The sequence below is a fragment of the Ischnura elegans genome (assembly GCF_921293095.1).
Source record: "Ischnura elegans chromosome 13 unlocalized genomic scaffold, ioIscEleg1.1 SUPER_13_unloc_4, whole genome shotgun sequence".
Taxonomy (NCBI): domain Eukaryota; kingdom Metazoa; phylum Arthropoda; class Insecta; order Odonata; family Coenagrionidae; genus Ischnura; species Ischnura elegans.
In genome coordinates, this window is record NW_025791660.1 from 6,376,784 (window position 1) to 6,401,689 (window position 24,906).

At 36.9% G+C, this 24,906-nt stretch overlaps 1 protein-coding gene across 1 annotated transcript; it reads left to right on the plus strand.

The window, feature by feature from the left end:
* On the plus strand, positions 1 to 24,733 carry LOC124173170 (zinc finger protein 829-like). Its single transcript, XM_046552670.1, has 8 exons — positions 1 to 92; positions 1,097 to 1,213; positions 2,289 to 2,423; positions 3,923 to 4,048; positions 7,125 to 7,292; positions 13,394 to 13,552; positions 20,757 to 20,829; positions 23,267 to 24,733. Exons 1-8 carry the CDS (start codon positions 36 to 38, stop codon positions 24,517 to 24,519), a joined length of 2,088 nt encoding a protein of 695 aa, XP_046408626.1. The 5' UTR covers positions 1 to 35; the 3' UTR covers positions 24,520 to 24,733.
* Positions 24,734 to 24,906: the final 173 nt, after the last annotated feature.

Sequence of the window (24,906 nt, forward strand, 5' to 3'; positions counted from 1 at the left end):
TTGAAAACACTTCAGAGTTCGCATGCTCAGCCCAAATGACTGAAGTATACTTTCCTGTGCCAGACTGCTTATTGCCCAGGGACGATAATTTGGTAAGTTATATTCTCATTCACTGTGAAAACTGAGTCTGATCACCTCCAGTTTTACAAATTTCTCGGTTGTATGAGGAATGGGGGTGTGTCTGTTATAAATTTAAGTGTTTTTGTGGGAAGTCACTGGCATAATGCAACCTTCAGATGCTGTTCTTTATAGTAGTGACGCATGAGGCAGGAAGTGGAACCACACAAATATTTTCATGCCAGTCAATAGCAGTTGTACAGCATTGATAATCTGTTGACAGAAATGTCTCTTATCCTGTGGAGTATAATTTTGGATACACTTGTCGAATCTCTGTTCAAACCATTAGTGGTGGCTATAACAAGGCTGTGTCTCATGATTGCCCTCTATTTGTTCAAGCCATTATCCTCCATTATTTCAACTGAGGAACCAGCATTAACTATTGTGAATCCTTTTTATAAGCCTAGGTGAAGAAAGGATGAAGGCAATTCAATGTACGGTGGAACCTCGACGTATCGTTCCCACTGTTTTGCCCTTACTGTAAGTGGCCAATACTCTCATTCTAACTATGTGATGTTGGTGGCGTAGCTCTCCCCTCCCTAGTTGAGCATTTATATGCTGAAGTTTGATCTGTGAGTCGCAAGAATTTATGAGTATTTTGCACTGCCAAAAAATATCAATTGTTGTTGATGTGAACTGTTCCTGATTATTTTTTACTCAATTTTCTGCTGCTGTTAGGTACTCAAAGTTTTGAAACATTTTCCACAATTTTTTATTTTAAGTTAATATTATTATTGTTAGATTTATAAGAAATTTTTTCTAGAAGATTTCAAGTTTTTTTTAAATCAGTGCTCTTATAGTTTAATGTCAAATCATTTTGAAAATAATTATAATGATTTTGGCCAGATTGGGTGGCTGCAAGTTTGCAAGTGAAAGAGAAGATTTTATTATCAAATGATCTTATTTTGTTTAGCTTTTTTGTGTGGAAATGAGGTTTTTATTGTTTTGCCATCGAGTGACACCCATTTTTCTCTTCTAGTGTCATGTGAAAGAGGAGAACCAAGATCACCTCAGTGAGGAGAATAATCCTGTACTTTACACAGATTCAGCTGGAATTTCAAATTACGACTCGGACCCATTGATGACTGATGAATTGGTGAGTTAACTCTCGCCTTGTATAGTTCCTTTTTTCTAGGGCACAATGTCTTTCTGTTGTGGAATATTGGCAACACCTCTGAGTAGAAACCTACAGCATTTTCCATCACCTGATCAGTCATTTAGAAATACAAAAGAGCCTTCATGAATAAGTTGTTAAAAATGAATGATTAAATGCTATGGACACATTTGGTGTATTTTGCCAAACTGACAGTCCAACTTCACTCACTGAGCAATTGAGCTCGCCGTCATCACCGCACTGAGCAGTTATATTTTTTGTGATCATACAAACACGGTTTTCACTTCTGTTTGCCACCAAACAGAAGGGGATAAAGAATTGAGAGTATTACTGAGTTTTCTTTAATTTGGTACTCTGACAGAATGACCATGACATCATGATGCAGCTGCTAGCCAGATTCTACTACATAAATCTCATTCCTTAAGAGAGATTGATGTTCATAGGAATCATATTGTTGCAGATTTGGATTTTGTGATGAAATCGAAGAGGAATTTATAGTGTAGGCTAGGTATTCAACCTTCTGTGCCATTTTTGAATGGGGTGTTTGACGTTTGCGATGCTAGTGGATTGCCAAAAGATATCAATTTTTAGTGACTTGAATTGATTTTTCTTTTCTCTGACTGAATTTTCTGCTACTGTTGTTCTAGTCTTGAAATCCTTCCACTATTAATGAAATATTAAGATTTTGCTTATTCTTAAATTTTATCTATTTTTTAGAAGTCAGTTCTCATGGCCTTGTACCCCTTTCGAAATTAATTTTAATGATCGGAGAAGTTCACAACTTAAAAAGTTCTTTATTCCCAAGATTTTCCCAATAAAGTTGTTTCTTATCAAACTATGGCTATTATTAGGTTATTTGAGAATAATAAGGATTTTACTGGCTGAATCATTTTGGTTTATCAAGTTAATCTGTTTTCTACAAAGAAACCAGAATCGTTCATCAGGAATAATTTATTTTCTACGTACACTTTGTAATTCAAGCTTTGTTCATGAAAACTATTTCTTCTTGTACCAATTGATTAAAATGGATATCCATCGTTGGCCCTCTTTCCAATAGAGTGATCGGGTAACGTACAAGTGCACTTCTGTTAAAGAAGATCAGATTAGCGATGATGAAGAAGGACTTCATGTACTCAATGATTGCTCTGATGGTGTCTCTAATAAACTGATGCATCAAGACTCTTCTGATCAGGTAATACTATTAATGAACTTTATTTTGTACTGTATCACCATCATAATTTAGCAGAACTAAAATTGGTTTCATGCAACCCCCAATTTATATCTAACGTCTGCTTATCTTTTCATGTATATGGCCTTTTTTATATCCTTAATAACCTGGCCCATGAGAAACATACGGAGCTATTCTTTTCCCTACTCTCTGTCCACCTCTCCTTTTTGTCCGACTATTGTATTTATAAGGCCATCACATCTAATGAGGTGGCCAATTAAGATAAGGGTTTTAGAAGATTTCCCTTTCCTCCCACTCTTCTTTTTACTTCCTTCTTTTGTTTTCATTTTTTTATCTTTGGTAATCTTCTGGAGCGACACATTTTGAAAGCTTCCAATCTTGACTTTTCTGCAGCTGTCCATTTTGAAACATGGCTACCAATTTTTTACTATGCTCGAAATGTAGTATCAGATATACTGTTTCCCTATTTTGGTGTTAATACTCTCAATTGTAGGAGTCTTCTTCTTTCTAGTGTTCTCGGTGCCTGTGCTATTATACTGACTTTATTTCTTGCTTCATCATCACTGGTAACTAACCTTCCTAAAGCATAATATATCAGTCTGTTTGTAAGAATAGAGATGTCCTTAAAAAAGACAAAGGTTATTGTAACCTTCATCAGTGGTGGAGTTTTATATTAAATTGAAGAAATTATCATTTGTAGTCTATAATTTTTCATTAATTAAGTGCATTTACTCCTGAAACAATTTGATATGCTTGAAAGTGCAGTCTAAATCTTTTGTGCAAATTAGTTGTAAAGGATTCAGGTTTTTCCAGGCAAACTAATGTTGTTGTGTGGAAATATGCATCATAAAAACTTAATTAAGTCACTGGATGTAAAAATACCTCAAGAAAACACCAGTTATCAATTTTACATGTAGAGAAAAAAATCTTCATATTTACCAATTGAAGTTTTGCATCTTTTGTCCTATTAGAAATTAATCTAAAGATTTCTCTTTTTCGTTAACTCAGAATGGCCTTCAGTTGTATCTCGTCTGAGTAAGGTTTTTTGTCAAAATCTTTGATGTCTCTTATTCAAATTACAAACCAAAATAAACTAAATTTATTATCTGTTATTGCCCCTTTTTATTTTCCATGAATGAATGCTATTACCTATGGGCTCTGGATTCTCATGCAAAGTGTTCCCACAATATAAGTTTCTGTTATAATATAAGATGATATCTGGAGAATTACACCTCCAGGAACTGTTGCCCAGAGAATAATGAGGTGGATTTTTCAGGGATTTTACAATGAAACTAAGAAGCATTAGGAGTATAGTTAAGTGGTAAATTTAATAACAAGTATAAACTTAATCAATTCCTGGCATTAATTACCTTGCCGGATAGTATGAAGAATATATCCATTTGAAACTAACTTTTATTTTATTCGTATGAATAATTCTGAAAAGCGCATTTATGTTTCTGTACCTCATTCCCTAATGATGATGATTGGGGATTATGTTGCAGCCCAATACCTTAACTGCTTCCCAAAGTGATAAGGTGGAAGCTCAGAGTAGGGGAGATATTGTGGCAGACCTGGACGTGACGCTGATTTGTGCAAAGAAGGAACTATCTCCGGTGGAGAATGCCCAGGTATGTACAGAATCCTTGTAATGGAATGTAATTTTTTGTTGAGGGAGGTAAAAATCTAAACGTTTTTCATTGTAAATCATAGGACATTCTGCTCTTTACACAGATTAAAAGGTAACCCATTCGATTCAAGGTAATTAATAGTTCAAACAAGTTATCTTATCTTAATTTAAGCAGTTTTTTTCCTTCTTATGTTGTTCATTTGGTAGTAGTTTTCTTGCCTCACATATTACAATATAAAATCCTGGGACCGATAAACTTAACCTTATTAGCCCTCCAGTGGGGAAGTGGTGCACCTTAGTGGTCCAAAGTATTTCATGTGTGTGCTGTTATTCATGTGATGGTACATTATACCTGTGATTTTCAGAAGCTACCCATCATTTAGGTGTCAAGTCTCACATAGTTGCTTGTTAGTTACTGGCTTATGCTTAGCATTAAAGCTCTAGCTTTACAAGTGACCAACTTAACTTAAGAAAAAGCTGTATTCCTCCAATGTAGGAATGTGGATTCACAGTGGTGCAGTTTATTGAAGGCATACTAACCCTTCTTCAGTATTCCTGTTCTCTTTGCTACTCTGATGCACGAGTATTTACAGGCAGTGTAACCCATTCAATTGAAAGTTACAAAGAACTGAAACAAGTATTCTTATCTCAAAAGCAGCTGTTTATTCCTTTTTATGTTGTACGTAAGTGTTGTAGTTTACTTGCCTTATATGTTAGTATGTTAAATCCTGGTATCATATCTCATTAGGATGTTTATTTTACAATATGACATCCTAGTACTGATAAATGATAGCTCAGTAAGAAAAACACGTCTCAGATTTCAATCAAACCTTTAGTGTTGTAGTCCATCTGGAGCTGTCCACAAATCACCCCCATACGGAATTACATAACCAATGGTTTTAAAAAGAAATGCAGTTAAACATTCACAGGTCTATTTTATTCCCATAGAGGTAGGAGTGGTATCCCAGTGTTAATGGTGTTTGGCTACAACGTGGAGGTCCTAGGTTTGACATTCGCATGTAGTTTTTTCTACTTATCATTGTGCAAAATTTTACAAATCTGCTGTTCATCTTTGTCTCCATTAATTTCACTGAAAAAAATTAGTTTCAAGTGTGGAAATATATATCTGAAAGGCATCAGCATCAGATTTTATCCCATTTTTTCACATGGATGCCTAGTTTCAATTACATTACTTTTTTTTCCTCACCAAAGAAACCTTAATTTGTTTATGGTATCGCTTGAATAAAATGACATCAATTGCATAGTTAACAAATGAAGATAATATTACAAGGAAGGAATAACACATATCAAAGACTGCTCCCATGGGAAAAGAAGTAGGAAAACATTTATTTTTTAACCCTTAAGCAGTGACGTGCAATTCTTGTTACACTACCAGTGACGTATAGTCTGGGAGACCGCAATACATAAAAAATTCATTAAATGCTGCAAAGCCATTTTTATTGTTTTGCTTGATTTTTCTTTAAATGCTTAACTATTGTATCACTTACATTAAAATTTTTACATTCCCAATACAAACCAAAGTAAAAATTGTTATTTGAAACAGGATCAGAAAACTGATGCCAAAAACACTTGAGTTATAAGTACTATTATTATGTGTCAATATTTCACCAGATCTAAAAATAAGGCCTTTAATGTTAAAGGTGGAAGGCTAAGTAGTAAGTAGCCATGAAGTTTATCCTGCTTACTCCTTTTCTCAATGCATTCTGCAGGCGATCAAAATTACAATTTTTCACAAAAGCACACAGGCTTTTTTCATCGGAAAAATAAGATAGTTTTCTGTGTTTTTGTATGGCGGAAAAAGTCTACATATTTTCCGCTACTCTAACCTTTCAACTTCTTCTAATGGTAGGTGGAGAATTTGCTCAATAATTTATCCTACCTGTCACGGGAGTCTTATATTAAACATTCTCCTTCCCATATGGAGTCTAATGTAGCTCCACCATTCATTTAATTAATTTAAATTGTTTAATATCTCTCTTATTTTTCTCAGACTGCTGAAGCACAAGAGAGTTGACAAAGGAAATATTTAATATTCTGAAAAATACTGCCATTGACAACCTCCCAGTTGTATATCTACAGTACATTTTGTCTAAAGTATCTGCACCACCTTTAGTTGCATTGTAAAATACAATTTCCACTGGTCTCCCTGACTATATCATCACTCACCCTGCAGTGCACAAATGAAACTAAGCAAACAGCCTTGTATATTTTGGGGACATTGGATATTACAGTCTTGCTCAATGAGAATCTGCAAAATGAAGAGCCCATTGTGTGTCCTTTGGATGATGCAAAATCATTAGGTCTTTTTATTTTTTTGATCATACCAACGTATTCAATTGTACAATTTGCTCTTCAAAATCTGAGACTAATAATAAAGAGGCTCAATATCCCTGCCTAGTTATGTAATGTAATCCTTCAAACCAGGTTTCAGAGTAACGGTGTTATGGAAGGGTATACGGGTTTTGGCTCATTTGATGACCACATATAGTGATTTCTCCTGTAAAAATTGTTCCAGCCTGGAGATCTTTTCTACATCACTTCTGTCATCGTCTGTGCTCCCTCATTTTCTATCAGTTGTATTTGTTGGCATTTGTCTACAGGTTTTCTCACTACTTCAGGACCTATGTACTTAAGGGTTTTCTGATAGCTTGATTTTAGTTTTTTTTCTTCAATGAGGAGTGAAAATTGTTACACTAAGTCTCAGTTTAAGTACAAGCTTGTAAGCTGAAAAGAAGGGAGTTGAGATACTTCACATGACCTTGATATTTCCAGGGTTATATGAATTTACTATGAATGGCATGATTTGAAGGCATTCTCATGGCCCCAATGATGTTGTAATAAAGACATAATAGCCTGAACTGAGTTTCACCAAGAATCCTCTTGCCCAATTTTGTTTCTAGCGGCAATTTAGTTTTTTTAGTGATTGATATACAGCACTTTTTATTTAATGACATGGATAATATTTCTAAAATCCTGTTTCATAAATATTAGCAGCATTCTTTAGTTGTTGATTTTGAAGTAATTGAGTTGCTATATCAGTGTTACTCTCTTTGCAGAGAGTTGAAGGAGAGGGGGCAGTTAATGAGAATTTGAGGTCTTCTCCTGAAACAAAGGACTGCATTCGAGATGCGGTTGTAGGCACTGCACAGGTAGCATGCTCAGTCCAGCCTGCTGAAATATTCATTCCTGTGCCAGACATCCAACTGCCCACAGCCAATATGTTGGTAAGTTTTATTCTCATCTACGGTAAAACCTGTGTTCGAAGATTCATTATATTTTCTTTTGTTACTTTAATGTATCATTTGTGTGAAGAAAAGGTTGTCTCGCATAAGTATATGCATTTTTATGGGGAGGCTTCTTTAACATTCCGGCCACAAGTTGTATGATAGAAGGTAAAATGCTTATCCATTTTGTCATAATTCAATCTTAGTTGTGCAACATGGCCAATGGGATGAATTAAATGTTGCACATCCCATGTTGTAAGTCTATAGTGAATTCTCTCAATTCAACTTATAAGCCAGTAGTCTTAGCTGTAGCACGCCTTGGTCTAAAGATTGTTTTCTATTTGTTTAAGCAATATCCCTTCATAACGTCAGTAAGGGAACTTGCCTAATTGTAAGCATGGAAGATCAAAGAAGAATACAGTTACCGATACATACAAATATATACATATATATACATACATCTCATGCAAGTAATTATCTCCAAGTTTATTACAGCTAGGATTTTCAACCACTTTGCAATATCATCTTAACCTTTAAGGGACAGCTTTAAATCCCAGATGTATCACAGCATGGCAGGGCATTTTAATGGCCTTGCTTTAACATATAAGCAGCTCTCCAGTTAACCCTTGAGTGACAAAACTCATTATAAGCCGACTTTAAATGTAGTGTGTCTCATTGGTCCTGAAAGGGACCGGAGGGTCATAAACGAAAACATTAGGTGGCCCTCTTTAGGACTGCAAGGATGGTAAAGGTTAATTTATGTGCATGGCTGTGAAATAGCCCCAGTAAAGCCATCCTATGGTGCACAGAATTTAAATTATACTGCCTGAAAAACATCCCTCACTTACCATGGCACTTTTTAGGACAATATCTACCCCCCCAAAGGTGTCTGCCAACATACCATTTAGGTCGCCATGGACAGAATTTGGAAAACCCTTTTTTTAAACGTGGGAATTAAAATTTAAAAGCTGCACACAGGCCACTTAGGTTACTTAGTGGTAACCTCTTTTCTTGTGGACATTTTTTGACACACTCACCTTATCTTTCATTCCTGGCATAAGGTAGGAATACTCATCATTTCGGTAAAATGACTGAACTGAGTCCACAATAGTTCTATTTTTTGCCCCTCCTTGGATCTGGTTTAGCATTGCATATTCGCTAACATTAAATTCGGTGGCTACTTTTTTCCTGCGCCACAATGTTGGAGATAGAGTTAGTATCTGAATTATCTCTCGCTGACTGCCTGCTGTCGCCAGATTTTCCAGAACTTATGCTGCTCCTAAGTTCAATCATTTGCTTTCCAATGCACTTAATTCTTCAAATTTTAGGAGTAGTTTAGTAGTTTGTAGGAGGAGGTTTAGTGTAGCTAGTTTATGGCACTCTGTACCACTAACTGTAAGTCCTTATTCGATTACAGTTTCCAAGCTCTTGATACTGGGCCATTATAAAGTGATGAACCTGAATGATAAATCAAAATATGAGAGTGAGAAATGATTGTTACGTGAGATAGAAATAACAAATTTTGTCAAAATATTGTCCTTAAGGCTTACATACCTGGTTTCTTGAAATGGACACAAATATTAACTACAGAACGTATTGGAAAAGAACTTGATGTACAACTGCCAATGTTGGAGGGCAACTATGGAAAACAAAGGGCAAACAATAGCTACCTCCTGAGAGAAAAAGTACTATGTACTATCATTTGCAAAAGTCTTGCAACAAATCGAGTGGCGCCACTTTCGCTCCATTGTTGATTTCGGGCCACCATTAAATTTGAATGATCACTATCTGGGGATGAATCTTCATGGTAGCTCGGGAACGACTCACGAACGGGTCATCGTGACACGGGAGTGAGACGTAGGAAATCATTACGATGTTCAGTTGAGTAAATGAGCGTAGATGTTGTTGCGTCGTCGTTGCGTTTGAGATTATTTTTACACTCGTAGTTAACTGGAGTAGATAATTAAAAATGTTTACATGTTGAAAGAGTGAGTACCTAGTGGGTGTCATCTAAGAGTGGGTAATAATGATGAGCAGTTACGGACCTGTAAAGGAAACTTTATAGCACCGGGAATCACATTCACCCGTGATTCTGATTGAGTTCCTTCAAGGGAAACGCAATGATTCGTCCTATCGCGCTAACAATGCAGGATTCCCGTCGAACGATCATTTAAATTAGAAATTGTTGTAAATAATGCTAAAATTCAACATTTGGTACCCTCTTAACATACATTAAAAAATAAAAAGAACTTAAAATAAAATACAGCTGTGAGGAGGATAAAAAATTTTGGACATGAAAGAGACTTGATCGCGGGACCTTCCTATCGCCTGTCCAGTATTGATCCACTGAGCTACTCCTATTTAGTTGGACTGGAGTGAAAATAATAAGTATTTGTTGTCATTGTAACACTAAGCTGCTTTCATGTGCTTCTCAATTGACCGAATTTTGATCAAAATAATAATTTTCTTGGTATCTTAGTATTTTATTTGTTTTAAATATTATAACTTGAGCACGGAGGCTTTTGCATACTTTATGTTTCGGCTGGTTAGTGTTTACAATAGGAATATTATGATGTTGTCGCCTGTGACTTCGGTATGGTATCATTATAAGTTATCATTATTTGTTATTACGTTTCTAACTTGGTATTTGTATTTGTAATGAAGCAAGCGTATACATTCATTTCAAGCAGAAATTCTGTAAGAATTTGCTTACGTCCTTCTTACTTGACTTGAATGGTTTTATGAAATGAGCTGCAGTTCCACTGATTTCAATCTGACCTTAAACATAAAACGTATTGCCAACAAACACAATTCCTAATACCATGTAACCTACTTAATGTAAGTAGAGAAGTTAATTAATGATGCTAAGTAAGTATCCTACAATATCCCGAATTGATCAGAGTATATGTAAACGATTGCATCTAAATAAGATAATCATCAACGACATAGCAGCTTAGAGTTATAATTCGCATTCACACTAATTCAGCAGTAGAACATATTATCAAACAATACCTGTTGAAATCCGAAAATCATTAAAAATGGGACTTTTACCTGGAATTAAGTTTTCCTGGTCATACTTTGAATACGTGGAAAGGACTACATCTTTACCAATTGACGGACGTCAGACAACACTTTTGTTACTTATGCAACAATTAATGCCGATCAGCTTAACTAATTTCATATTTTAGGTGTTTGCTCAGATATTTATATGATGAAACACATGGAATATGAAAGCTTCCTCGTATCTTATGTCGTAAATATTGTATTAAAAACACCAACCCGAGTCGATAGATGTAAACAAAAACTGTCATGTTGACAGTGTACGACTCGTGATTTCCTGCTCTCTGAAAAGAGCTAAGATCACTGAAAAAGAGCCAAGCTACAAACGTTTTAAAATCTCTGCAAGGAATTACCCTCGATCTTTACTCCTGCATTAAGTGCTACAATGTGTTTGGGGGAGCATAATGAACATTAATTTCACTTAAATGGAAACGATCAAATCCCGAAAATTAAAAGGATGAAAAAATATCTCACCCACCTTATGACCCGTTTTCCATACATTGAACCATGAGGACTAGTGTTGGTTTGCTGAAAATACCCGAAAACCGTGCAGTTTCCGCGAAAAATCTTTGTGGAGCAACTTTTGCAAATGATAGTACAAGTTGTTGTAAAAGTGGCAGGGCTTACTCAGCTCATTTTCACTTTCTGTTAAATGACCCCTGTTCAGGTCTAAAATATATGCTTACATTGTTGCCATATTCCAATGTAATCTGATCTTTTTCTCCGCTCCACTATGAAGTTTAAAAGTATCATTTCTTCAAAGAAGATACAGCAACAAATGAATGTCTAATGCTCATTAGAGTAAAGGCTTGTCAAGGTTAGACAATGTGCCTTCTCACATTATTTTTATAAGTTGCACAACATTAATTAAGTAAAATGCATTCATGAAATTTTTGTCAACAAAAAATCGAGAAAGTTAAGTTGTATCGACATGTATCCAGTACTTTTATGTGTTCTATAAAGCAATGATCAAGTTATCCCCAGCAAGGATGGGTAAGTTCTGTGAATTCCTTAAAATATTCTATTTCAAAAGTACATTTTTCTTATTGGGAAAAAGACAACCTGCACATAAAAAATGTTTTAATTTTGGGACTTATTATGTACGAGTTTCATGTCATAAATATATACTGAGATAAAGAAAACAGTTAACACAAGCATTTCATCACACTTGAAGGAGGACCAGCAGTGACCGCCAGAGTTGTGAAAATGGATGTACTAAAAATAATTTTTTTAACAACAAAGCAAAGAAATAGCCATGAATTTTATTTTTATAGGTGGTGCTCATACCTTAAGAAATATTACAAAAAATAGTATAGCTTTATTCGAATATTGTCTCAGGTCAAAATTTGATGTATTATAGAACCATACTTTTGAGACAAAATTTTCTAAAATCCTATGAAACATGAGTTTAGAGATTTCCTTTATCCCTTGGTATATTTTCAATTACTTTTTGGAATCCTCATGACTTCTGTTGTAAACCTGTAAATTTTCACAGTGCATCAGATGAAAAATATAGCCGAGACAAATTATTTCCCTCTGGGGGTACTATCATTTGCAAAAGTCATGTAACAAATGGAGCTTATTAAAAAGTAGAATTTTATTCACATTAGCTTCCTTAGTGTAGACAAGCAAACATTTATCACACTTTGGCAGAACAAAACTATGGCTTTGGACTTACTTAACAATGGTACTATTAGTCTACAGTTGTTAGGGCATATGCTTCGAGGTCATCATTGTCTATATCTTCTACTTAATCATCCAGACATCATTGTGTTGACTTTTTCTTCAACCAAGTTCTCTTGTGCCATTGTTATGACTACGTGGTTGATTCATTGGCTCTAGAGTATATTGTGTCTCTCACAGTATGCAGTTCTTATCCTATTCCATGCAGAATCTCACTTTACATTTAGGTATCTTTATTCTTCATTCACCCAAACTTCAAATAGTTGCAAAAAAATTATTACAGATAGCCAAGAGATATTTTACAGTTTTATTCCTACATGGAAGGATGAAAATTGCCAAGTTTCATCAAAATCAGAGTTCGTGGCTGTCATGCCTCGATGAACTGACATGGAATGACCCAATAATGATTTAAGTTCCACTAATCCAGTTTCACTGCTCCGTGACTCCACTCAAATGACCCATCTTAGCGAATGTTCTGCAAAAAAGCTCTGTACGAGGGAGACTGAAGAGCCTCTTTGGGCTCAGTGTAGCTGTAATGCTAAGGCGAAAACTCCACCATCTGGAAAGAGTTGAAGGTTGAATGTATATTTATTTTCCAAATAAATCTTTTGTACTGATATGGCAGGTTAGCAGAAGAGTGTATTTTTAATGTGAGGCAGGTGAGATGATAATTTGAAAGTTGCAGATGGATTTGAGATTGGAATTATTTCCCTCCAGCTTTATTTCTATAGCTTCTTCTGTGAGGCATGCATAACATAAGTTGGACCTCAAGGTCGGTGCATTATAAACTTTTTGAAAAATATGTAAAATTACTGCAAAAAAAATTAGATACATAATTTTTTTGTACTTCCACCAAAAAGAAGTAATTAATAAGAAATTCGCGATTTTAGAGAAATAAAACAGAAATTTTGACTTCAATATAGGACGATGTAATCTTCTTTCCCTCTTTCTTACATCAATCTAACACATACTTTTGACCGTATACAGGCAACGAAGCAAAATATCCGCTAGAAAACTTCACCTCTCTCAAAAAACATTCATCCAAATTCTACTTATAATCCACAGATTCTTTCGAAATCATGCTCAAACGTTTTATAAATGGGTAACTTCGATAATGACTCCGGGATTTATTTAAAAAAAAGTGGTAATCATAACACGCAGGATATGAAGCTTATAATTAGCCAATCACAGAGAAGTATCCTATCCAGAAAATGGTTCTTGAAACCGCCGCCAATCCGCCAATGGGCGAATAAAGGGTTCCAACTCCGGTTCACCCGTGAGGCGATCCCAAAAACATTTGGTGTGGTTTTTGAACTAGTTGAACTTAAATAAATACTGAATACCTTGTGCATTGACAGGCCCCCGAAGCTGGTGCGGAGGCGGATGTATCCGAAGGCGATCTTCCCGAGGATCAGCAGCCTGAGGAATACGATGAGGAGGAAAGCTTCTGTCTGAGGCTGGAGAGCGATTCGGATGAAGGGGACGATTGCAGAAATAGTGATGCCGGAACCAAGGTGGTGAGTTTGGGATACTCGCTGATCGACACATTTTTATAGTAGACCAAGTACAGCAGACTCACGATTATCCAGCTGCAGATTATCCGTGCATGATTTTCACTCTCGCTCAATATTTAATGAAATAAAATGCATTTGGATCCAAAAATATCCGGTCCAAAAAATCCATCTCCGAAAATCAAGGATCCGATCCGAATTTGGGTCCAAAAAAATGCTGGATCCGTCCAACCCTAATTAAAAGCATTCCTAATCAGGGTTCCCACTCAAGCGTGAAAACCTTAAAACTGTGATGTGTGAATTTTGTCTACCGTGAAAAAAACCTGGAAATAGCCTTGAAGATCATCATAAAACGTTGAAAGTCTCTCCAAATTTGTTGTAGAACTACGATTGACGGATGAAAAGAAAAATCGATATTTCGATCATGTTTCAAGGCCGAGTCATGTGCAGACACTGTCCATGCATTCATCTACACAGGTGTATTCGCAGGGCAGTTATTGGTCCGTGCGCCATGACTACACATTAACCTTCGATTGGAAGAACTGGTAAACTGATCATTAACCGTGGCGAAAAATCAGACACTTGTACACTTCCCTACCACCCTACTACTTCCATTTTTCCGCTCACAACCAGGCCCTGCATTTTAATAATGATAGGTGATGTCAGGAGAGATAGCATATTTATTGCTGCGTTTGCACTCACGGCGTCTGTCGCGTTTACTAAATTTGTAGTCAATGTTCGGCCGATGATTGTTATTTGAGCAATATTTCCACCCAAAACGGCTTATCAACAGGCGGTGAATTTGATGACAGTCAGACCATGAAAATTGGAAAAAAATGTAAATTTTATTATTTAGTTCGAGTGGGAACCCTGCTAATTAAAAGCATGGCGCTACAATTGCTATTAGCGTCCATACATTTTGCTTGGCAGAGAGACAATACCGTAGATGATTACAGCAACTGAAAAGCCAAGTGACAGAAAAAGGAAAGCATACAAGGAGGTTGAAAATACAGCAGACTCCCGATTATCCGGCTGCGGTTAATCCATGTTGTGCATTATCCATGCATGATTTTCACTCTCGCTTAATATTTTCGGCAACCTTTAAAAAAAATTGAGTGCAAAATCATCACAATAACTTCATTAATGATGGAATACACCAAGCTTATTATTTCTGTTAGAAACACCCTGGAAATTGAAGCAATGGCTAGCTAGCTGCATTCACGGGAGTACCGTGTTCCAGTTTTTGTTGCCTCGTAGCATGAAACCGCGCTCCGTGATCACAGATACGAATGACACAGCAATTGCAAGCCGGAAAACTAGTGGGATAGGCGACTACGTTGTGTTGTACCTGAGTTGAATAATTTCCAAAATCCCATAGTTTTCAATTAGTTTTTGGAATATGGAAAAGAAAACGGTAGATTTCCGGCGCCAAGAGGAATAATGTCTACCCACGATGCCAATAATTAAATATTCTCTCTGCCCATGCTGAATTAAGATGCAGTGACCCTGACAGGAGCCATCCAAGAAGGTCATACTCATCCATGAGATAGAGGCGATAGGTATAACTGTTATCCCATATCACGCCCCCCACCCCCCAAGTTATGAAGATTTACGAAGAATTCCTGTATATTCCCCAATCAAGAATAGAAGAACTAATTGTGAAGAAGTCTGGTTGCCCAGCAATGCCCTTACTTTTTTTTATTCTTTTGGCCCTTGCATTTTCCACTTAAATTTAGTTATAATTTAGTATTTAGGACAGAGTGTATTATTGGATAGTGTTTAGAATTAATTTTGGTGTTGTCATTTCATTTGTTTTTTTCATTCACACCAGAGATGCAGTAGAAGTGAAGATTGATGTTTCATTTGATTATAAATGTCATTTGTTTTGGGAAAAATTTGATTGATTTTGGGAGTGCCCTCCAACTCGCAGCCGTTAGGTGGCTCTAAAGCTTCCGTGCGGTGAAAAGGTGGAGAGATGGTGCTAGTGGGGGTCTGCGCGTCCAGCATTGCTAAATTAAATTGAAGCAAGTACAATTCTTGATTGCTGGAACAACGAATTAAAAGGCATGTAAACTAAATTGAGCACTAAAAAGCGAATTTATTGCCTTCAAATTTTATTGACAGCCAGTTAGCAATCCCATGTACACAAAACTTTGCCATTAGAAGGAATAGAAAATGCGTTGCTATCGTCTGCAAGTGGTCGTATTTTATTTGCTCTAATACATTAAAAAGAAGTGACTTGCATCCTGATCGTCATAAATTTATGGCTAAACCGCATACTGCCTGACATATTATTATCAAGGTGCCGGTCCCAAAAAAATTGGCGATGCAGACAATCGAGTCGGCGTTTCCTCCTCCTTTAGAAACTCCAGCACAATTATTCTAAATGGGGGAATAAGTTTTAGCTGCAGAAATCTCCTTTAAACTCTCATTAGGCCAGGTTAAACAGACAATCCTTAACAGGTAGCTACGAGGATACGGTAATCTCCGTTTCAGAAATTACTAGATCCACAATGAAAAACACTGGCCCAAAATAATTACTGAAAGCTTCACATAATGACACATATTAAGATTATATTAAAACTTAATGGTTATTCTGAAATGGATAATGTACGTTAGGGGACCCTAATTAAGACTTTGGGCACAACAAAACAACTTGCTAATTACTTAACCCAAGAAAGTCACAGAAATACACATCACATCATTAACCGAAACAGCAACCAATGTAAAGGAAAAGGCGACGGCTAGGAACTGTAGTTGATATAAGTGATTGTTGTTAAATTTTAAAAGCATTTATTCATGAAAGCACAAGCACTATCATTAACACTGTACAGGCGACCTGAAAGGATAAGGACATAGGTTGGAAGTGTGAAAAATGTAAACAAATGTCAAAGTTCAGGAAGAGTTGAGGATTTTCCATGGTTGTGGCAGTATGACTTCCACCAAAGGATCTGGAGATGAATGACCGCCTAGAAACATATATTTTTAAAAATTAGTCAAAGTTAAAAAATAACATAAAAAAGCAGTTGCAATCCCAGGTCGTATCAGTTATAGATATGGAATGACAGTACTTCTACCATGAAAGATCCCCACAGTTTGCTAATAATGGCTTTACATGAGGTTTTGTCACACCAAAAATGTGAGGCTTTCATGCGCAAGAAAATTATCATCATGAGAGGGTGGGGCCAAATTTTCGATCACAAATATCAAGAGCTCAATTCATCCTTTCAATTTTCAATATTATCACCATTTACTCTATTCTCATGACTTCCTTTTTGATTGCAAGTAATAACCCCTGCCCCCTTTCAGCCAAAAGTATCCTGACCACATTACTGTTGTTACACTTTGGTTACAACTAAAACAATTCCTAAACTGCAATGGCAGCAAATCCACAAAAGTAAAAAAGAATATGGAATAATGCCATGTCCCCTGTAAAAATGTCGATATTAGCATAGGCGGATCACCGTTAGTCCACGTAGATTATTGTATGCTACACAACGTCAATTCTTGCATAAAATGAGCATGGATGCAAGCATAACTAACGCCAGGATGCCATAAACCTTATCCCACCAGATAACAGAAGCTACCATCATAATTTCACTGTCAAGTCCTAAAACTAGAGTAGGATACACATTAACACTTTCACCATGATCATAAAAACACTAATTCACTGCAAAACTGTATGTAATAGAAATGAAATAATACAAGTTCCCTATCATTATAAGTAACTATTTGTGGTGGTGTGATATATTTCCTCCACTTTTCTGTACTAAAAAAAAATTCTTCACTAAATATATGAAGCCATCCATTAATTGGAAAGCAAGCTATGAAATCACTGCGGTTATAAAATAGTAATTAAGTACAATAGCACAATTAGTAAAAACTGATGGAGACATGCCTCCACAGCAATGTGGCTTGATATTATTTCGGTTTAATGTGAAAAACATGAAGCATTGAATTCCCACGAAGATAACATTTAAAAGTTCTCTAAATAACTGAGGAAGGCTAATGTACGGTGGCTAAAATTCACACCAGCCAGTGAAACAACCATAATCATTAAAAACACCACGTGGGAGAGCGTGAGATGGAATATAAGTCATTCAAATGCATGAAGCATAGGGAACGTAATTAAGCTTGAGCTTGAAAAAATAACCACCAGAAATTAAGTGAATAAATATCGCATGCTTTGCCGTATTGACCTCTTTAAAACAAGAGAAATAGCATGCATGGAAGAGTAAACAAGACTGCCTTTGCAGGTACTGTAGTATTTCCGCCATCCATTTGCACTGCTTATTTATTGTTAGCGAATAAACCATATTTTCAATTAAAAATCGAGGTCACTGAGATCTAAAACCATGAAACAATTACCACATTAACGACATCATTAGCCATAAAACTAACTTAGGTAACCCGCCGCATTTTGAGTACTTACCACTGCTGTGAAAAAGCTTTTATTTTCAGCTCAGCCTTCCTTCCTGGTTTTCCTGTATCTTGTAGAATTATTAAGCAAATAACAAAAGCGCAATGCACGGACCATCTTCAAATTTAATAGCTTTTAGCAACATAAGACATCTTCCAAGTGACGACATTCACTGGTTCACCGTTGAAGTGAATGAAACAGAAATGTGATACTGGACGCACGACGTGCTCGCAGCGCCACCCGTTACGAACTAAAAACATTGAATGACATGGGAGGGTTTTGGGGCCAGCCAGCCAGCGGCGTAGCAGCTGAGTTGGAGGGGGCTGGATTTTGTTATCATTTCACTTGCCAGTAGTGTGCTATTTGGGCAATTATTTCATGTATTTCTGTGTATATTTTGCCCTATTGATTTTTTAATGCATTAAATTTTTTGTTGAATTTATAATCTGTGTATGTAGTAAGCACTCGTTCTTCCGTGCACGTCAGCAAGCCATCAGCGAAGAGCCCTCCCCCAATAGGACCCTACCCTTCCCCCCTTTCTTCCCCTCCCCCTTACCCCAACCGACGGTACCCCAACACCTAGTACCATGAGCCTCGGTATAATTGCCATGAGAATTAAAGAACCTGGATAGCGTAGTGGTCTGCGCAGTGGCCCGGAAAGCCAAAGGTCCGTGGTTCGATTCCCGGTCCAGGGGAATTTTTTCTCATGGCAATTCTTGTATATTCCAACTTTCTTTCAGCCTGCCTCTAGGTTGGTTTCCAATTCCTTCTAAAACAGCTCGTAACAGTATTGAGGACTGATTATATGGAAGAACCGATCATTTTACCAGAATTAAATATCTCCAACTATGAGTAATGCCCTTTCCGCTTCAATTGAGTGCCAAAGTTTACCACATCCAGTGGTTGAGTGAGGTTGGATGAATTTGGGGAAAGAAAAACGAAGTGTACATAATAGAATTGAATTACATTGATTATGAGGTGTGATGTAAGATTGCCTGCAAACACCACCTTTTTCCCATCTTGTTGCTTATGAATTATAAGTGAGTAATTTTGACTCAGTCCTTATAAATTTTAAATAAAAAAAATTATGTGGAGAACTTAAGTGCAAACTCGTCATGCTCTGAAGAATAATAAAAGAGGTAGTAAATTACTTGAGCCCACGGCACAGAGAAGATATATCCCTACTCTGTGCCCAATGGGCTCAAGTCACCTAATTTTTTCGATAATGTGTACAAGTTGTACTTAACATCATACTGTACAGTTGATGAGTTAGTAGAGCACAAAAATGCCTCCATTTCCTTCGATAACAGACGTCGTATGATATATATGCAATCATATCCAGTTTTAGGCTATTCCTAATGTCTTTACAGATGAAAGTTTGCTGAGTGATATAAAAATCAAACTTATGTGTGAGTTAATTAACCAGAACTTCTGTCGATGGTGACTTTCCAAACCTCCTAGACTTGATCTGTTGCCAACCTACTGCCTATACCTACCAGCAAAGCACTGAACTACATCGCTTTGCTGAAGTTGAGAGCTCGCAGAAAACCAAACATCATTTTTCAGTTTTTGGGGTCAAGTTAGCCAACAGGGCTTAAGTAGCCCGTGTGTAAATGACTGAACCTGTTATATACTTTCAACACAGGTTTCTAAGTAGCCCAATCGATTCAAACTTGCCAACTTTGTCCCATACCTTCTACTGAAGTTCTTATGCTTTGTATCTATTTTCATAAATCTTCTTATTCTGCCTATACTCAAAGAATACCTCTTGTAACAGCTCATTACCATTGCCCAAGTGCATGGGCAACTAACTCAACATGGTGAGGATGTACTTATGTGATCTAATTACACAGCAGTGTACCACAAGAGACCCTTTCATATGGCCACAAAAGTAAAGAACCTTTTGCCCCTGAGCTTCATGTATACTCCTCCGAGACATGAGCTCAAGTATAAAATGAAACTTCTTTGTGTGGTTTAAGTTACTTCAGTCTAAATGATTTTTTCAAGGTGCGTTGCTATCACAAGACAAGTTGATAGTTTCTTTTTATTGTTGTATACATGCATTGTATTTGGCTAATGTTTTACTAAGTAAAATAGTGGAACCTATAAATGATATCTGAGAATGGAATTGAATTAAATAAAGTGTAATATTAATATAATTGATAATAGCGCTGAAACTTGGTGGAAATCCTTTATTATGGGAGTTGAAGAAATAAAAACTTTCTTTTTTCTTCATTGGCAAGCATTGCAAAAAAATAGATTAGCTATGGGGTCACCTTTGTCCCCCATTCTAGCCGAAATTTATATTGATAATTTTGAAAAACTTCAGTTCTCTATTATACGTCATTACTAAGAAAAGCATAAAATGGTATCGATATGTAGACAGTGTTTTGTGAGTGATAAGGAATGCCATGACAGCTAATGCCATTTCTGAGAGTGCTCAATTCACAGGATAAACACATTCAATTTAGTATGGAGGTTGAGAAAGAAAGCATGCTAGGGAATGTTATGGGTGTAGACCACAGACTCAATTGGATAACGTTTCTGCTGCTGGATATGATTTTTATCGTTTTTAAGGATGGCAAATCTTATATTACCTTACATTTGCTGTCCTTATCTGATGATCATTGAGAATACATTTTTTATCACAATAATTACCAATTTACTTCTTGTTCACTTGGAAAATATAAGAATATCTGAGTTTATATGGTTTAAGAATTAGTTATATTTAATCACCTGCAAAGATAGTTCCAATTCCCTGTCCATTAATATTTTGGTGATTACTTTCAGCCTACTTCTACGGAGAATGGAGAGCTCATTCAGAATCAGGCAATGGACATGGAGTCTATGTTGGAGACACGGGGTAAGTGCTCTTAAGTGCGTGAAAATGACTCTTCACAGAAAAGACTTGTAACTAATTCTGACTAGGCAAATGTCCCAAAACTGGATCTCTGAATTCAATCAAATTTTGGTATCCTCGCATGAAACTTTTTTCATACTTTCATTCTAATTTCTATTTAACAGAAGCCTGTTATTCGTCAATATTTCTATAAATTTCACTGAAATTTTTATTTTTATATTTAGCTTGATCCCCTGTCCTCGAGGTGATGACTGGGCATCTTAACCGCTTGACTAACGCTCACCCTTTGCAGGGTGGCTCTTATACATTATTACATTTGACCTGTAAATGTTTAACTGGATTTGTAGTTTAAAATATTGGTTATACATGTAACCCTTTATGGGGGGTGATTAGAGGACTACTCGCAATGGACTACAGGGTGGTATCCAGAAGTAGTAGGACTGATTTTTTTATAATTAATTTATTGAAAATTTTGATATACCGACTCAACACTCTTCAAAACCGGCCCTTTGGGCATCCACACACTTCTGGTAGCGAGTCTTTCACGTCGTGGAGGCCTTCTGGAAGTCGTCCTCCGGAATGCTGTTCAGCGCCCTCGTCATCGCCGCTTGGACCGCTTCCACCGAGTCGAAACGATACCCCCTGAGCTGCCTCTTGATCCTGGGGTACAGGAAGAAGTTCGGTGGTGCCACATCAGGGCTGTAAAGGGGGGTGAGGCAACGTGGAAACGCCGAATTTGGCCAGGATATCCCTCACAATCCACGCGTCGTGGCACGGTGCATTGTCGCGGTGGAGCTTCCAATGCCCCACAGGTCTGGTCGCACGCGTGTGATCCGATTTCGCAGCACTTCCGCATAAAATCTTGCGTTAACAGAATTTCCAGGAGGTAGAAACTCCTTATGGACAATTCCATGACGGTCGAAAAATGCAATTAACATCGATTTCACTTTCGATTTCGAGGTTGACGGACGCCCGGCGCGTTGGTCGTCCTCGACGAGCTCCCTGCCATTCCGAAACAACTTGTGCCACTCAAATATCGAGGAATGGCTCATGGTATCATCCTTGTAGGCCTGCGTAAGCATTTTCTTGGTTTCGGTTGCGGATTTTCGAATTTTGCAGCAAAACTTGATGGCGTACCGCTGCTCTAAATTTTTCTCCATCGCAACTAACGACGAGGCGTCTAAACAGTAGGTCACTAAAACAGTTGTCCACTCTCAACTAATGCACGGAGGCGACTGCCGCATGTCTAAAATTGTTCCCAAGACTCCCCACCACAATATCCAATCTTGCAGACCCCCTCAATCTTTCTGCCCACGCGGAAAAAAATCAGTCCTGCTACTTCTGGATACCACCCTGTATAACAACATAATTTGATTGAATTCTTAGACCAGGTTTTTGGACACTCCACTTGTGAAGGATGTAGAATCTGAATTTGTCATCCTTCTATACTGTCTTTGGTTTATTTTAAAAGTTCTGCTGGTTAATTTAATCAGTTTGGCTAATTGCTAGTAAAATTTTCTTCATGTTTCAGTGAAATAAAGCAATATTTGAAGTCATGAGCATTCATAGGGAAACTCCACTGTACTTTACAAAACAATTTTGCCTTTAAGATTGGCTAATAGATAATAATTACCAAAAATCACTTGTGAAGAATGCAAAGCATGAGATTACAACTCCCACGTCATCTGTGGCATCAATAGACAAAGTTAACATGGAGCTTGTTGAAATGAGGACAAAAGGTTTGGTTCAATTTCGAAATAATGGGAAAATTTTGCTTTGATACATACCCCATCCAATTCACTTTGTTGCGCTCATGGAAACTGTGCTTTACTAGGTCAAACACATTCATGGAGGAAGTGAAGTATGGAGAAAAAAATAATTTGGCTAAAAATAGGCAAAACTCAATTTCAATTCCTTGTGTGCAGAAGTTTTGGTTCTGAAGAGCAATGACAGTAAGCGACCAGGCCATGCTTACTTATTCTTGTTAGCTTAGATTTCAAGGATATTGTTTCATCCAAATTTTTAATTGTGGTACAATGAAGTACAGGGCATCACCCTCATTGATGGTGGATATGAGAAGTTGAATAATTTGTATGTAATTTTACATATAACTATTAGGTAAATGTTTGCATTAGGATGCTCCAGTACCATTTTGCGTGGAATTGTGCACTGGCTTATTTTCTAGAGTAGATATTTTGAGGTTAGTGCGTAATACCTAACTGAATTTCTTTGAGCAGCAGGGCCGCTCAATTTGTGAAGAAATGTATGAAAACTACCGTAAAAAATTAATTGCCACACTTGTTATGTGTATGGCAGTTAACCAAAAGATTGGTTGAAGTTGCAACTTTCATATCTGTGTAATGAGTATTATAAATTAGGTCAACGAATCATAGATTACATTTCTGACTTTACTTATTTTAAAAGTGAAATTCTTTTCTAGATCTCCCAGCTCCTGGAAGAGCCTCAGCTTTGCATCTTCTCCATGAACCAAAAATTAGAGCATCAAATTCAAGGAAAGTGATGGATAAAGACATTGTAAAATGTGGTACCCCGCTTGCTGATAAAATAACTTCGTGCTCAATTCCTGGTGATGGAAAGTTTCATTCAAAATTCAGGGTTGTGTCTAAAATCGGAGTAAATAGAGCAAAAATGACTGTTGCTGAGGAAACAAGTGATTGTGATAATCCAGGCACCAAAAAGGTTTTCAAGGTCGCTGACAGTAGAAAGAGTGGCCCCGAGGCAGTCATGGTAGAAAAGAAAGAGATAAGTGCTAGCATGATTAAAAATCCTGGGAAGCGTGCCAGATCAAAGGACAATTCTTATCATTGCTTCAACTGTGGGGATGCATTCAATGCCAAACATGATCTCATCGAGCACCTCAAGATTTATTTTGGTTCTGGCAATTTGGATATTGATGCTACTTTAACAATCGGAGAAGATATCTCAAGACAAGAGGTGAGACAAAAAGGAAATAGGCTTCTTAAGGCAAACTTTGGAGTAACAAAGGAGAAGAAAAATTTGAGGGACGCGAGGAAAAGCTTCATTGTAGATGGGAAGTCAATGACAGATAGTCCACACACAGCAAGGAGACCGTACTCCTGCAATGAATGTGGAAAGTCTTTCTCTTTAAGGAGCAACCTCGTCTGTCACATGAGGATTCACACAAAGGAGAAACCTTATTCCTGCGGTGAATGTGGAAAGTCTTTTTCTCAAAAGAGTAACCTTGTCCGTCACGTTCGGATTCATACGAAGGAGAAACCTTATTCCTGCGGTGAATGTGAAAAGTCTTTCTCTGAAAAGAGTCACCTTGTCCATCACATTCGGACTCATACGAAGGAGAAACCTTATTCCTGCTATGAATGTGAAAAGTCTTTCTCTCGAAAGAGTAGTCTTGTCTATCACATTAGGACTCATACGAAGGAGAAACCTTTTTCATGTAACGAATGTGAAAAGTCTTTCCCTATAAGGAGCACCCTTGTCCGTCACATGAGGATTCATACAAAGGATAAACCTTATTCCTGTGGTAAATGTGAAAAGTCTTTCTCTCAAAAGATTCAGCTAATCTATCACATTCGGACTCATACGAAGGAGAAATTTTATTCCTGCGCTGAATGTGAAAAGTCTTGTACTACCAAACGAAACCTTGTCTTACACATGCGTGTACATAGGAAAAAAGCCTTATTCTTGCATTGATTGTGAAAAGACTTTCTCTCCGTAGATTCACGTTTTCTGTCATTTAAAAACATAGTCTTAGGATTCGAATTAATAAGTGTTCATTAGCTATCACTACGATTACCTCATGTTTGAAATGAAAGAGTTGCCTCATAATGTTAAAATAATACAATAATATTCATTTATTTCTGTGACCTAATTTCTCAATGTTCTAGTAACTTCACTCTTCTTTATTTTCAAGGATCGAATAAATCATTCTTATGTCTTTAACTGCTATTTTTACTGGTAGATGGAGTGAATAGTAGGAAAGTGTTCGTATTTAAATGGAAGCCATGCATCTCAACACTTTTGATAAAAGTTTAAGGCATTTAGTCTCAAGAAATATTTTCTATGTGGTATCAATTTTAA